This window comes from Lepidochelys olivacea (assembly GCF_965140295.1).
Source record: "Lepidochelys olivacea isolate rLepOli2 genome assembly, chromosome: 2".
Classification (NCBI taxonomy): domain Eukaryota; kingdom Metazoa; phylum Chordata; order Testudines; family Cheloniidae; genus Lepidochelys; species Lepidochelys olivacea.
Genome location: NC_140412.1, coordinates 123,344,284 through 123,361,032, shown reverse-complemented (window position 1 = coordinate 123,361,032; position 16,749 = coordinate 123,344,284). Strand labels below are relative to the sequence as shown.

The following is a 16,749-nucleotide window of genomic DNA, read 5'->3' as shown; positions in this document are numbered from 1 at the left end:
TAGACAGAACACATCATTTCTGATTTTATTGTTGTGCCACTTGAAAGCAGTAAGAAAGATAGAAAGCCATTGTATTCATCAGTAGCTAAAATAAACTGGTCCTGATTTGCTTGGAAAATCAGAATTGTGCCATGGCTAGTCACTATTAGAACCCACTTTACTATATTCAAAGAATACAGTGGCAAAAATTTGATACCTGCCAAACGGAAGTCCTTGTATTGCTCTTCTTGCCATAATATAAAGCACTCTCCTTATTTTCAGACTTCTTATTGTAATAGTTCAAGGCATCCGTTTATATCTCAGTATTGATGTTCAGTCTTCATTTGTGAATTGTGTAAGCAGAAAAGAAAATGGACTTATGCATTTCAGATTTGCCAGTCCATTTGATCCCATCTGTAGTTAAAATGGCTGTGGGATGGTGAGGGGGAGTCTCATATGAGCTTATATGGGGAATCTGATGAAGAGGACCTGTACTATGATTAAATTTTTTCATCTTCATCTCTTTGAGGGGAAAAAGATGTAAGACATAAAAATTCATTAGCCCTAATATGTGGATATAGTTGACAAACCAAACAGCAACTTAAAAAAAAAATCCATTTTTCTACTTAAACCCCTGGTATAATACATCAAGACCTGGGTATCAGAAATTACCTGTATACATATGTAAGCAATCCAAAAAGAGTGATCCAAAATTCATTTGTCATTAAAGCTTGTGGTATTAGGTGCAAATTGCCAAAAGTTGACCCATTTTGCTGGAAAATTGATTCAACTGGATACTTGATTTTTCTTTCACCTAAAATCATGGTTTATTTTAAGTGCTGTGTTAATTGAAAAAAATTAATAAAAGTTAATGTTGAAGAGATGATGGGGTTTAATATTCCTCCTCTTAACGTTATTTATGGTAAAATAAGCTAACGAAAATGGGTTTAATTCCTACAGACTAATAAAGAATACAAACTTGCAATCAAAAACCTATAGCATCCTGTATTAATAGAATGGCATGTAAGAACTGAGGCTTCTGCTCCATCTTAAATTCACTCTGTGGTATAGAAATATTGTAGTGATTTGGAATTATGTTAATTGGACTTTGAAAAATGTATCCAATAACTACTAAACTATACCTGCTAGAGCTCTAGGTCTGGCAATTTTAGGCATGTGATGCCCTGACTTGTGTAATTAATGAATATGAACTAACTCAAAAAATCAATCCCCTCTGTCAGTTCCATTCTTCCATTCTTCACTCTTTTTTTTCTGTCTGGTTCTTCCTTCCTCCCCACATCTATAGGGTTGTTCCAGTAAAACTCATTACCACAGACGAAATGGTAAACAGTCTGTTCCACCTTGTATTTAGCTGTGACACTGAGTATCTTTCCCTGCTCCTGAAGAAGAGCTCCATATAGCTTGAAAGCTTGTCTCTTTCAGCGACAGAAGTTGGTCTGATAAAAGATATAACCTCACCCACCTTCTCTTTCTCTCTAATATCCTGGGACCAGTGTAGCTACAATAACACTGCAAACACATAGTGTTTGAAGATACAGTATGAAAGGAATAGAGACACTTGCCTACATAGTAATTGCCTTTACACTGTCAATTGTGAAGTACTATGGAAAAAGGCTGACAAACTCTGATTCAGAGAAAAAAGAAAAGGAGTACTTGTGGCACCTTAGAGACTAACCAATTTATTTGAGCATGAGCTCACGAAAGCTCATGCTCAAATAAATTGGTTAGTCTCTAAGGTACCACAAGTACTCCTTTTCTTTTTGCGAATACAGACTAACACGGCTGTTACTCTGAAATCTGATTCAGAGATATAATATGACAAATTTCACTGAAGTAACGGGAATTGTACTACTTACAAGCATGTGTTTGGTCCAGTGGCTCTCCAAGAATTAGGTACTAAGCTGGTTATATTTCAGATATGTATTGCAACTACTTTATTTTCTTCATCCAGAGAGAAGATTACTAACATAGCATAGCCCTGCATTCCTTCTGCCTGTCCCCCTACCCTCTCAGAGGTAGTCTGACTGTTACTTGCAGAGTGTTTTAAACTGGAGTTCTCAGCCTTAAGGTCAAGAGTCTCAAGTGTCTAATGATTTTGAGATTCTTAAAGAAGCCTAGTTTTTAAGAAAATGTTCAGCCAACGCACCCTGAAAATCAAGCCTCTTAACAGTGTCTCAGATTAGTCACCCACAGATTGAGGCACTGAAAATGATAGTTTTTAAAAATCTTGACCCTAGACCTTTAGTCACTTATTTGGAAGGTTCAACTTCACTAATGGAGGCTCAGTGCTTTCCTAAGGCAGTGAAGGCAATCTGAGCTCTTCTTCCTTGTAGAGGGAGCAAGCAACCCCAGGCTCTTGAAGCAAATTCTGCCTGGGCAGTTTTGCCTTCCTTACTTGGAAGGCAAATAGACGACAGAAACTATTGAATTTTAAGGCATGGTGAAAAGTTCAATGATGCCCTCTTGTAGAGAGATTAGCCACATTCTGGGCTCCCGCTTCTGAACCTCTGCTTTCCTCACAGAGGTGGGAGGAAACTCAATTTCTTCCTTAAGAGAGCTGTCTCACACCAAACACTTCAACTTTATCTGGATTGCTCTTGATAAGTCCTCCCTCCAAGTTCCCTAATGGGCTGTACCTGTTAGCTGGTTCATCAAGCCTGACGCTTAAAGCAGTCCAATGGACTGAGTCCATTGGAGGTATTTATACATGCTGCCCTTAGATCAGAAGGGAATTAAACTCCCCGACAACAAGGTACTGATACCGTACAGTCGTCAATATTTGCTAAGTTAACAGGTAACGGTATGATACTGCAATTTTTCTCTTAAATAGAGTTTAAAAGATCTCCCCATCTAGAACTATCAGCGTATATTGACATTAGTGCTGGCCACTGTTGTATAATAAAGAATGCAGTAACAAGACATCATGAAATATAGCTGCTTGTTGAAATATGCATAATTGTGTCTCTCAAATAAAAAGTTAATTCTGAATGATATTTTTAAAGATTAATCAATATTCTGGACTAACATTTTACAAATCATGAACAGTAAGAGAAAGCAAATGCTGACAAATGTACGCTTTTTGCCTTAACAAAAAAAAAAATAAAAAATGTAGGTTGCTGAAGACTGAAATTTTGTCAGCCTGGTGGGAGCAAAAATAGCTGAGTTATGCACAATAAAAAATGAGGTCTGAGACTTAACAGGGTCAGTTTTATTTTGTGCCATATAATGTGGCCGTTTGACATACTGTAGAGCTAGTGCTCCTCAGATATTTGTCTTATTTAAAATCTTAAGCCGTTTAAAGAGAAACATGCAGCAGAGTAACCCATTTTGTTAGGAACAAGCAGGTAAAGTCATAATGGTTGTGTTTTTATTCCTTCAGGATCATTGCAATTGTTCACTAAAATTTTAATTCTTGCCGTCTGACATGGGTTTGTCTGACATGGGTTTTTTGGCTTTCTATGCCTTCAGTCATATGTCTTTCTTATTTCTGCTTCAGTTTTCCTCATTGGGATTCCTGAGTTTCTCCAGTTTGTGTTTTTTACCAATATTCTTTTACATTATATCATTCTGGTGCAGGGCACTTCTGATCTGCAATTGTTCTGTAATTTATTTTTTATCATTTATAATATTTTAAAGAGATCTAAAAATATGAATACATGCTCACTTTTTGTTAAATAATTATTTTATCTGAATTCAATCAGTTACATGGTTTTTACGTTTTTCAAAATTGAATAAATCAACACATTACTATTTAGAATCTAACTATAAACTTGTGTGATATTCATATGTTTAAGCAAATGCTAAAAATGATCAGTTATATATAAAAGTGTAATTTTCTGTAAAAACGTTTTCTAACTTGGTTGCACAGAAATGTTTGCAGATCAGCATTGCTGACTACTAAAGAGATCTTTTACATACTTTCTCATCAGATCCTCAGTTGTGCTTTTGTACTGCTGCAGTAAAATTCTGTGCATCAGACAAGTTACTTTCATGTAGTAAATGTGATGTACTGTAGTTACTACTTCAGTTTTGATGGATAAATGCAAACTGAGTGAATCTTTTTTCCATGCACTCATTTATAGTCAAGAGGCTCTTGTTAATGACAGTCCAACAGGAAACTGAATTATTTGTACACTTTTGTCCAGAACTGAATAATACATCTTACAAATAAGAGCCAATTAAATGAAACACTGAGTTCATGACATTGTCATCTAAAATAGTCTTTCAGAATACTCCAGTAAAGTGTTTCCAGGCAATGATTGTGTAAAGAATATATTAAACATTCTTATTTGACAGAGCTAAAACATCATTAGCTTCACATCGGTATTAAAATTAAACTAATTTAGACAATCTCAGCTGTCCAAGGTAGTTTTAGCTAACACTTAAGTATATAGTTTTGTCACTTATAGTTAAATACTGAACTACTTCATTTTCTCTAGGCAACTGAATATTTGGTATTTAAGTATAATTGCCTACATTTGGTATTCAGACTAATGCACATACTCTATACCTGGCTGAGTTGAATCAGTAAGGTGTCTGGACGCTGGTAACTCCCTAAATAGGTTCCCTCAAAATGTTTAAATGTAAATGACTATGAAACGGAAAGTCGTTAAATCCTTTTACAGCGATTCAAAGTATATTTTAAATTGGCAGCCATTGTATACCTGACCCTGATTCTTGTTGCTTTCAAGGTAGCAGCACTGTACTCACATTTAAAAAATACTTGTTAGAGTAAACTTTATTGGAACATCGTTAGGATAATTCATAATGGAGATGTTGAACAGCTAAATTTTATTATACTCTTTGGATCTCCAGTTTTGAACTTGAGTTCAATTGACCAGTTTTAGAACTGTGGTATAAGTAAAGACTTTCAGAGGAAAGATTGCTTATGAGTGAGTGTACTGTAAGCTTCCTCTGAGGACTGTAATGAGATATATAGGTCTTCCTTTTAGCTATGCATATCTAAATGTATTTGACTTGTTGCAGAAGCTTCACTGAGTCTTGTTAAAGTGAAAGATCCAGGTCTACTTCTAGAAAATAACAGAAAACTCATAGGAATTATAACAAAAAACGTTGTAAATGATATTTTGGTAACTGTCTCGTAGCAAAAAATACAGTGGGATTCAAACTTTGAGATGTTTCCATGGCATTCATTCAAAGTAGCAAAATAGTGTGTCGTTTCTTTAGTATATAAAACAACCTTAAATAGTTTAAAAGGACAATAATATCATGGCATTCTAAATGTTTTCAGCTTTGCCACACAAACTGCTTCCACTAGCTCTAACACTAGCTTTTTAAAAAACTTCTCCCCTTTGTTTTATCCCAAAAGATCACAGTATATTGGTTACTAGGATTTGGAGAGGGGAAGGGTGGAAGCATCACAACATTTTCCTCAATTTAAAGCAAAGTTAAGATACATATTACAGTAATTTTATTAAAAACCTACAGCGATTCCTTGTCAGACAGCTTGAACTTCTAGCTTTGTTAACTGTAGACCACTATGATTATGGAAAATGTTCACCAGTTTGCTTTCAGGCCAACTCTGCTGCATGTATCCATGAGTTCCTTAAAGACTGCATGTTTTCTGTTCAATACAAACTGTATATTTTTTTTACACCCATCCTTGCTTTTTATATTTTATTTTTGTTTCCCTTTCCTTGGTTGGATGCCTGTGTGTGTTTAATCCAAATCCCTGTCCAGTCCTGGAGTTTGAACTACGGAAAGCCAAGGAGACCATTCAGGCCCTCCGAGCCAACCTGACTCAGGCTGCAGGTGGTGTACATAAACCTTTTCTTTAGTCTTTCTACTTTGACAATGTAGAAGTAGCTGAGCTCTTTCCAGATGAAAGAGTAAATTTTATGTTAATTTTTTTTTTTTTTCTCTTCTCAGAAAATGAAGTTCCTTTGCAGGAACGAAAAAATTATAAATCAAGTCCTGAAATTCAGGTAGGTGGTTGACAGAAATTGAGTTAATAACTTTAATCCATATACATCTGTAGCATAGCAACCATAAAGAAGGTGAGCATAAGATTTACAGTTTTCATTTTTTCTTTTTTCCAGGAGCCAATCAAACCTCTTGAGAAAAGAGCTCTAAACTTCCTAGTCAATGAATTTTTATTAAAGAATAGTTACAAGCTTACTTCAATAACCTTTTCAGATGAAAGTGATGATCAGGTAAAGTTTGGTTAATCTTTTTGATAAAAATGTTTGCCTGCACTTCCTATGTTCAAATCTGGGTTTTTTTAAATTTGTTTTTGAAGTCAGAGTAGTTCTTGAAATGAGCTCTGGTTTTGCAAACTCTTACACATACACTAAATTATATACATTTGAGTAATCCCAGTGGAGTTTGTGGGACTACTAACATGCATAAAATTAAGCATGTTCATAAATATTTTGCTGGTTCGAGCCATAAATTGAAAGTACAGGAGCACTAAGTAATGCATCAGAATAGGCTCTGTTTGCAAAACATGTAAATAAGGGGCTGGAGAGCACTTAAAAATGGGTAGAACTATATCAACTCATATTAACTAAAAAAATGCATCATTCGCTAATCAGCAGTGTTCAGATTAACTTTTTACAAGTAATTAAGATTTTACTTCAGATTTCATAGCCTTGTTTTGGTCATGTACAGTCAGTCATTGGTCTACTTCTAGTAGTTGTAGAAGAACCAATGATTTGATTATTTCAGAGCATTTTATACTCTGGTAATCCCATTATCCAGTTGTAATTTGTAAATGCAAAACTACCATATATTTTTCTGGTATGCTGACACAATCACACAATGTCACTCTTAAAAGGTGTGTTGAAGAATTTAGTTGTAAAATTTTGAACATTATCTTCTTCTGAAAACCTTCAATTGATTATAAAGTTTTTATTACCAATAACCATTTTATGTATCAATTTCATGTGTATTCTAATTACAGCATATAGAGAGTAAAATGAGAAATTAATTTTCTAAACAACTTGTCCTGCATTTGTCATCAGACGTAAATATATGGAGGAAAAAATAGCCCATGAGGGTAACTATTGCAAATTTGTGTAGTGATGCCCTCAGTTTAGCTTCTTTAGAAAAGTTTGATTATCTGCTCATTTCTGGGTTAATGTTGACAGTCCCCGAGACTTACAACCAACATGCAGGGAAAGAGTTCAGCTCTTCTACTTGCTTAATACTTCCCAGCCAATCACCCCCTCAATAATGGAGTTATGAACCATAATGGAAGCTTTACCGATAGGGGAAAAAACAATGTTTTTTTCAAAAATTTAACTTCATTTTACATGCCATGGAACAAATACCAAGAAAATGATCAAGAATATTCTGCTTGCTACTTTGAAGTGAGTAAATAGAAATCCAAATGAATTTTATCAATATGTTTAAATAAGGTAAAGCAAGCAATCCTTCCTCAGCATAAAATATTGTGCAGCAGTTTTCATAAATTTATACAATACCTATTTCTCAGTCAAACTGTGTACAATATTAACTCTCAGAATTTACTCTGTTTTTAAGGTTCAATAAAAATAAAGTAAGGGATGGGAATTACTATCACATAGTATTGGATAATATTTTGTAAATCCATATAACAGTGGACAAAATGCACATCTTTATGGAAAAACTTAAATGCTACCACATATTACATGAAAATTTCTGTAATGTTGAAATAGTGTGAAACAGAACTGTTTATCTCTCTAAAAGAATTCTTTGAGGCTCTCCATTAAGTGTGGTGTCCTTAACGTGCATTTCTGCTCTTCAGTTTGACTCCATAAAAATTAAATTGTTGGGTTGCACATGTCTCACATTATATATCAAATGTGTTCAGTTTACAGGGGAAAAAATTTCTAATGGCCAGCCCTTCAAACTCAACCCATTCTCTGACAGTCAAGTTGGATTCTCTGATTCTCATGCATAATCAGCAATAACAGAAGCTGTGGGCCAAATTCTGCCCTCAAAGGCAGAGAGTGGAAAAAATAAATCCTAGATCTCTAATATAAAAGAAGAAATGTGTGCCTGAAGAACAGTGGGAAAGAATTGTACAAAAATGTCAGCATTTAATACCTTTGAAAATGTTCTTTAAGAGTATATCTGCACATCTGCTAGGAGCATGCTTCCCAGCATGTTTAGACGGACATACACGAGTCCCATTCAAGTTGGCACGCTAAAAGTAGCAATGCGGCCACTGTGGCATAGTTGGCAGCTTAAGCTAGCTACAGGTGTCCATACTCGGGCTTAGACAGATTTGAGTTTGGGTGGCTAGCTCAAGCTGTCACGGCAGCAGCCACACTGCTGTTTTTAACACACCAGCTCAAACAGAGCTTTTGCATGCTCATCTCCCTACCCTGGGGAGCACAATCCCAGCTGCTGAGTAGACAAACCCAAAGTGGCACAATACTTGAATAATCAAATGTATTTTAATGTCTTACACATGTTCTTCTCTTTTCTTATGTTAGTTATTTTGAGCAAACTTAATAGTGGAGATAGAAATAATGCAGACTAGTCAAACAAGAAAATAGAGAACTTTAGGTGATAGTCTAAAAAGATAAAATGGTCTCCAGGTTTTGAAATGTACACAGTTACTGTGATTTGATGCCCAACATGTGTGGCGTGTAATGGAGACTGATGGAGGCTACGCTTCCCCAAACCTCATGCTGGGGGGGGAGGGGCGGTTGTGGATTTGGGGCCCTGGAAAAATTTCCCCCTCCTTCCTCAGTTCTGGGGCTGGAGGAGCTCTCACTTCCCACTGCAGTTCCGGAGCCGTGGCACAGAGCTTTTCCAGTCTCAGGACTGCAGTAGGGAGAGGGGGTGAGGCTGCGGTGGGTGTGGTGGAGGAAAAGAAGAGGTGGAGTGGAGGTGGAACTGGTTTGGAGCTCCAGCGGTGGCCAAGAGCTTGACCCAACCAGGGCCTTCGGGGGGCTGAGAGCAGCAAGTGGAGGTGAGGCCTTGGCCGAAACAGGTGGGGCAGGGAGCCTCCTTGCCTCCCCAAGGGAAAGCCTGACCTACTACCCATGATACCCAATAGTGAATGGGAATATGCACTCAAATAACCAGTTATGTAAGTAATAGATTATTTGTGCACACAGTTTTTGTGATTTTGCATTTTTGAAAATTTAGGCCCCTGTTTTACAGATACACACAGATTTTATTGTGTCTATGAGATGGAATTTATTTTATTTATTTATCTATTTAAACTTTGAGGGGAAAAAGACCTCTGCATCAGTAGTACAAATACCCTTCCACCTGCTGCCTGCTTTACGCTAAAAATTTGCCTGACTGGCATACCTGATAAAACCCACACAACTTATGAAAGAAACAACTACAAATATTGCCAGATGTGCATTTTGGAAGGCTTCCTAATGCAGATCTTAGAAGTTTATTTGGGGTGATACTACTTTCTGCCCTGGAGCAGCAACTTTGACTTCTTCTGTTTTTCCCTTCAGTTGGGTATAAGCAGCTCACCTAGCATTCTCCAAAATACCCATGACATTTTGGCATGTGTCTTGTTCTTATGCAGGTATATACATGTAATGAAGTGAATAAAAATTCAAGAATAAAAAGAAATGTGCCATAGGCTTCTGACTCTGCTTTTAATCTTTTCAAGGATTTTGAACTGTGGGATGATGTAGGATTGAACATTCCAAAGCCTCCAGACTTGTTACAACTCTATCGTGACTTCGGAAACCATCAAGTAACTGCAAGAGATGTTGTGGATGTAGCAGTTGGTGTTGAAGAGGATGAGACAGAGGTTACCACTCCTACACTAGGGAGTGTTCCTATATTTGGAGCATCACAGTCAATAGAAGTAAGATTATACTTACGACTCTTATGCAGGTTTATTATGTACTGTCATAAGTGGAATTTGCTAAATTGTTTTCATTATTTTTATCTTGCATTTAGCAATGCTTAATAGTGCAAAAATTAGAAGATCAAATTAATGCATTAAACAGTGAGAAATGGTCTTTGATGGAACAAATCCGAAGACTTGAGAGGTATGTATTTTTGATTTTGCAGCGTTTTACATAAGAATATATGTAAAATATTTAAAACAAAAAACCTCACTAGTTGTTCATAGGGATTGTCTCTAGAATTGACAGAATCTTACCTTTTAATATATGGAATTCTGTAAGAACCAATAGAATATTTCAAATTTATAGAGCTTTTTAAGGGCTCCCGTTACATACAGGTTGAACCTCTTTAGTCCGGCACTCTCTGCTCCGGCAACATCCGTGGTCTGGCATGATTTTATTTTGTTTTTTATGCTTTATATACTTATTTCCTTGTGCCAATACAGTAAAATTCTGTAACAACACTAACACTTTGTTATGAAGAGAGCTGGTAAGCCTTGGCTAGGCGGCATTGTAAGCCTTTTTCCATTTATTCGCCTCGGCGAGATAAAAATAAAAAGAGACCTGCTCGCTATAATATTGACCTCCCATGGTTCAGCAAATTCACTTGTTTGGCACCGGTCAGGTCCCGAGGCTGCCAGACTAGAGAGGTTCAGCCTATGTAGTAATTTATCACGTGCATTTATCAATCACGGTTGACTTAAATATAGATAGATAAGGAATCTTATTTAAATTAGGGATGTAAATTACATTTAAAAAAAGTAACCATTTAAATTATTACAATTGTATCAGTTAAATGTTTAACCGTTGACGAGTTCACAACATAAGCACGGGAGCTAGGGGTGTGGGGGATGCTGCAGCACCCCCACGTTTTAAATGGGGTACCAGCTGCCGGCCCCGCATATTAGACATTTAAACATTAACTGAAAACATTACTGGTAAGACTGATGCTTATCGGTTAACCGGTTAATATCTTACATCCTTAATTTAAATATGTTTAAACAGTGAAACTAAAATGAACTTAAATACTTTTTGCTCTTCACTGTTGTACTGTTTGTGTTTGCATTTCTCTCTGAGTGGAAAATGAAAATCTGTAGAAGTCTGTTTCACTTCTGTCATCAATTTCTTTTGGTTTCCAAGTGCTGCAGTACTTGTGTTGCAAACACTGCTGAGGGGATGTTCATTTTAACAACTTTCTCCTTTTGAAATAAATAAAACCAAAGTATTAGTCTTGCACCAGCTTTTAAGTATCCCTTAAGTTACACAGTAAGATTTTTTCAGAGTATGTATCTATATATACAAAAAGTGATGATAACCTCTCAGGCATTTTGTCAAAGTTTATAGTTACCATTTCAGGGCAGGTGAAAGTATATTAAATATTGAACTCTGAAAATTAATTCGGAGCCAAAACATCTTAAATATTAACTCCATACAGACTTGTGCTTCTTGACACTTTGTGTTTGTTCAATTCTTTGGGTTCAGCCCAAAACATACAAAGCTGAACCTTTCTACCCTTTCATCTTTAAGATCTTTCTGGCAACACCATTTCATTTTTCTTTATCAAAAAAGAGTACACCTACACTGCAAAAAAACCCACCACCACTGTGGCAGTGAGTCTCTGAGGCCACATCAGCTGACTCAGGCTTGTGACTAAAAATAGCAGTGTAGACATTCTCACTCAGGCTGGACCCCTAGGTCTGAGAGGCATTCCCCTCACCAGGGGGACGCATTTACCTAGCCCAAGCGGGAACATCTGCACTGGTATTTGAACCCTGTAGCACAAGCCTGAGTCAGTTGGTCTAGGCTCTGAAACTTGGGTGGTGGCGTTTGTTTGTTTTTCTCTGCAGTAGATGTACCATGTGAAAGGAGCAGAGCATAGTATGTCAGAGTTTTCACCGACACATCTCGTATGATACAAGATGAGACATTACTGAAGTTGTAAAAAAGAATTGACGTAGCATGTTCATTTACACCACAATATTTTCATATTTCAGTTGCCTGATTCAGATCTTCTTTTGAAAAGCTGCCAACAATGTAACATTTGTTTTTCTTCTTTTAGTGAAATAGACTTCTTCAAGAATGAAAACTTCGCTGTTCCAGTGGTTTGTGACTTAGTCCACTCCTCTTTAGACCAAGTGCCTCTCTCAGTTCCAGAGGACAATGGACGTTACTTAGATATCAAGAGTTCAGACAATGACAGTAAACATGGGAAAACTGAGGAAATAAGCCTTTCCATATCAGCCGAAGCAGATTCAAAGACACCTAAAGATGATACACTAAATTCTCTCCGTAGCAAAGAGAGAGAGAAATTGCCCTCTTGTGCTCTATCAAATAAAGCTGCAATACACTTTGATAAACCTAATAGGTTAGTGATAAAAGTTTTAAACTGAAATGCTTTTTTTCACGGTAGGGAGATTTTTTTTTCTAAAAGCACAGTGCTACAGAGTTTAGTGCTTTTCTACCTCTTGCGTCCTAATTTCCAATCTTTATTCCCTTCATTTAAATATAATAGATGGCTTTTACAAATTTCTCTAAATTCTTTTGTATTTTGGGAAGGGTGTGAGTTCATTGAGTACATTTGTACTCAAGATGTTAAATTACACATTTTCAATTTTAAAACTAAATATTAAGAACATATTTTTTTTACTTCTGTCCACTCCTAAGTTCAGAATTGTAGGGAGAAAACACTGATATCAAAACAATGAATGAGGGGAAGGGGATGTTACTATTTTTTCCCTATGTTCCATCTCTTTATAAAATCTATTCTGTTCTTCCTCCAGTGAGATGGAGGAGTTTGGTATTTAGGCATTGTTTAGAAAAATGCGAACTAATATAACTAAAGATGTTAACTATATAATTACAATTTAAATGTCAGAAATATATGCATTTTACTGTCTTATCCTTTTAGGAAGGATGTCCCTAAAAGTCCAGTGACATTCAGCTGTTGGAGATTTGAGACTTGGATCTTATCACTAGAAACGTAGTATTAAAATGCAACCTTAAAGCACTATTCACTTATGTGAGATTAAATAAGACTTTACAGTCAGCATATACGCAGACACATTGTGTCAGCTGGTAATGGGTAAAACCTGGTTCCAGTCTGGCTTATTCATGACCATCTGATATTAAATTAGGCTATTGATATAATATGCATCACAGAAACTTGGTGGAACAATGATAACCAATAGGACACTGTAATAGCCGGGTACAAAATATATACAAATGACAGAGTAGGTCATGCTGGTCGGAGACGACACTATATGTGAAAGAAAGCATAGAGTCAAGTATTGTAAAAATCTTAAATTAGTCAAACTGTATCATAGAATCTCCATGGATAGAAATTCCGTGCTTGAATAAGAGCATAGCAGTAGGAATATACTGCTGACCACTTGACCAGAGTGGGGATGGTGATTGTGAAATGCTCAGGGACATTATAAAAACAGAAAAATCAGTAGTAATGGGGGATTTCAACTATCCCCATATTGACTGGGTACATCACTTCAAGGGTGAGATGCAGAGATAAAATTTCTAGCCACTAGATAAAATTTCTAATGACTGCTTATTGGAACAGCTAGTCCTAGAACTCAGAAGGAGAGAGGAAATTCTTGATTTTAATCCTAAATGGAGCACAGGATCTGGTCCAAGAGGTGAATACAGCTGAACTGCTCAGTAATAGCGAACATAATGTGATAAAATTTAACTTTTTTGTAGGGGGTGAAATGTGAAAGAAACCCACCATAGTAGTATTTAATTCCCAAAGGGGGAACTACACAAAGATGAGGAGGCTAGTTAAATGGAAATTTGAAAGGAAACAATCAAGAGTGAAATGCCTGCAAGCTGCATGGAAACTTTTAAAAGAGGCTCAAGCAGTATGCATACCCAAAACCAAACAAAAAAAAAATAGTAAGAGAACCAGAAAAACGCCCCAGTGGGTAAACAGAGTAAAAGAAGCTGATTGAGACTTTAAAAATTGAAAGTCAGATCTTAGTGAGGAAAATTGAAAGGAGCATAAACTCTGGCAAGTAGAGTATAAAAGTATACTTAGGCAGGCCAAAAAGAATTAGAAGAGCAACTAGCAAAAGACGCACAAACTAACGACAACAAAAATTGTAAGTACGTCAGAAGCAGGAAGTCTGCCATACAGTCAGGTTGGCAAGGCAAGGTCATTGTAGAAAAGCTAAATTAATTCTTTGCATTGGTCTTCACTGCAGAGGATGTGGGGGAAATTGCTACACCTGAGTCATTCTTTTTAGCTGACATCTAAGGAACTGTGCCAGATTGAGGTGTTGTAAAGGAGGTTTTGGAACAGATTGATAAATTTAAATAGTAGTAAATCACCAGGACCAGATGGTATTCACCCAAGAGTCCTGAAGGAACTGAGATACAAAATTACAGAACTATTAACTGTGATATGTAACCTGTCTCTTAAATCCGCCTCTCTGCCAGATGACTGGAAGACAGCTAGTGGAAAGCCAACTTTTAAGGTTTCCAGAGGCAACTTTTCTGAGCTATAGTCCTAGTTTCTTTGACCAAGGTCTTCAATCTCATAGTCATCGCAGAAAAAGTATCCTTATCACACTGATATTTTTGAGCATTGTAGTGGTTGGGAGAAAGAAAGAAACATGCATACAACCAATAAGAATATTGTAGTCCAAAAATGCTTAGTAAAGGAGTTTATACAACTTCTAAAGTTATTGTTCTCATACAGAAACAGCTCTGAGTAAGATTGCCTTATGAGTTATTTCAGCTCAAAATTTTCTAACCAAAACATTTTCATACTGAAAAATGCTGAAAGCCAATTTTTTTCAAGGGAAACTGTTTTCAGTTGTATCTGTCTATTTAATGGAAAATTTCAAAACTGATATTTTCATTTGAAAAACAACACTTTTGGAATTCAGCTTTTGTTCTCTACTTTTTTTCCTCTTGCCACAGAATGCAGTAGAAATTTTCTAGGTGTTTTTCCCTTTTTTCTGAGAGTGAATATGGCTGGGAAGTTTTTTCCCAAAAAACGTTACTGACAGCAGGGGAAATTAATCTGTAGGTTTCCCACTCTAACTTCTCAAAAGTTGTCAACATTCTGAAAAATTGGAGTGAAGAAAGAGAAATGAAAATGTAGGTGGGGAACTCTGGACATTGTCTTATTGCAGCTTACCAAAAATGAAAGCAAAAAGAGGCAGAACTCACTTTTTTTAAACACTTCACTTTTTCTTGCAAAAAACAAATTCATTGTGAATCCTGTAAAATGGAAATAACTTCCATTTTTTGAAAAATTGCTGCTTCATATTTTGACTAGCCTCCTAGTATTTTTCTTGAATATCCGATCTATTCATTCTTCAAAATGTAAGATTAATAAATTACTATAAAGTTCTAGTAAGAATAATCTTAACTTGCAGAAATTAAAATGCCTTTAAATGATAGGTTTTAGATACAAACACGCATTATTTTAAATAAAGTTTTGAATGTGGAGTTCAATTCAGAATACACTTATGTGCATCCAATGGAAAACTTAAACCTGAAGGCATGTTTTTCTTTCTAGGGAACAAAAGTAAATCACTAGCAATGGTAAGGGTAGCAAATTAACTTTAAAGCTAGAAACTAGAAAACCTGCTCCTGCTTTAGAAGAACTTTAGCTTCCTTGGTCTGTCATCTTTCAATCTGAATAAATACAGATGGATAGAGATGGTTTGTAGTCCTAATTTAGGCCGTGGTTCTGAAGAACTTTTGTCAGGCAGAGCCCTGAATCCACAGAGAGTCCTACTGACTTCAGTGGTCTTCCTGAGGAGAGCCTATTGCAGGAACAGGCCCTAAAATCAAACTTGATTTTGCACTGAACAGAATAATTTATACTTAAAGGTAATATTTAATCCTCTCTTGGCAAAAGCAGAATGGATAGTTTTTAAAATAAAGTTGGCTGGCAATTTCAGCTGAACATCAGTCAGTCTTTTAAAGGTGTTAAAAATATCATATGGAATTAGATTTAAAAGAGCAGTTTTATAAATGTTGAGTTTAAACAGTTAGTAATTATCCAGAGTATTAACCCTAAAAGTTAAATATAGGTTTGCCAAAAGCTAGGATACATTGAAAACATGCTAGCTTCAAATCTTGTTACTTAGTAACTTATCTTTACATAGATGAAGTTAAAGGAATAGTCATTGCCTACTGCTAAAGGAAGTTTTATTGTTTACAATAGGTCGCTATTCAGTGTTCTGAGAATTCCATCATACAGTGGTGGCTGGATCTGTTCTAACAATTAGTCTAAATTAGTTTGAAATCTACTCCTCCTAACTAAGCAATTGTCAGATCAGAAGAATTAGATATTATTCTCCTGATCGTTCTTTCACTGCTAGTGTGTGGAAATTGCTAACTGTATTGATTTTGGAAGGAATTTCAGTTGCTGATTAAAAAAAATCCTTAAGTTCTTGAAGTCCACTACCCCTTTTTTGAAATGTAATTGACAATGTGTTATGGTTATCTAAATATCTTATATACTCTGCGGTGCTGTAAACCAAGGATGGTTGTCAATCCTTACATTCTATCAGGTATTCTGATGGACTGTATAATTAAACAATCTGTGGAATACTTAACAGGTTTTTAAAAATGATGCAGGCAATACAAGGACGCTTCCAGTGTCCCTAGACTTCAGGAAAATAAATACTCACATTCTAGATCAGGAAATATCAAAGAAGATAAATCAGTGGGAACACTTTATAATTACAAAGCTCTACTTTCTGGGTTCATGGTTTCTCAAAAGGTGTTCATATGTCTTCATAATTCTCATGGCAGTCCTAATGGATGGTGATAGCTATTTGCCATTTTCTTGATCATTCTCTGATCAGAGAAAGTTCAGAAGAGCAAGTCAAGTCTAAGAAGGCCCATTATTATTGTTTAGTTTCATAGATTCATAATTCCAAACAAT

At 36.0% G+C, this 16,749-nt stretch overlaps 1 protein-coding gene across 2 annotated transcripts in view; it reads left to right on the top strand.

Annotated features, from left to right (window-relative positions):
* The window catches only part of RELCH (RAB11 binding and LisH domain, coiled-coil and HEAT repeat containing), a 122,147-nt gene that overhangs the window by 29,462 nt on the left and 75,936 nt on the right, over positions 1–16,749 (top strand). For both annotated transcript variants that reach the window (XM_084618704.1, XM_084618703.1), the window contains exons 3-8: positions 5,701–5,772; positions 5,890–5,945; positions 6,060–6,173; positions 9,590–9,790; positions 9,886–9,977; positions 11,893–12,198. In XM_084618704.1, the coding sequence (XP_084474830.1) occupies positions 5,701–5,772; positions 5,890–5,945; positions 6,060–6,173; positions 9,590–9,790; positions 9,886–9,977; positions 11,893–12,198 (841 nt within the window). The remainder of the gene's footprint in view (positions 1–5,700; positions 5,773–5,889; positions 5,946–6,059; positions 6,174–9,589; positions 9,791–9,885; positions 9,978–11,892; positions 12,199–16,749) is intronic.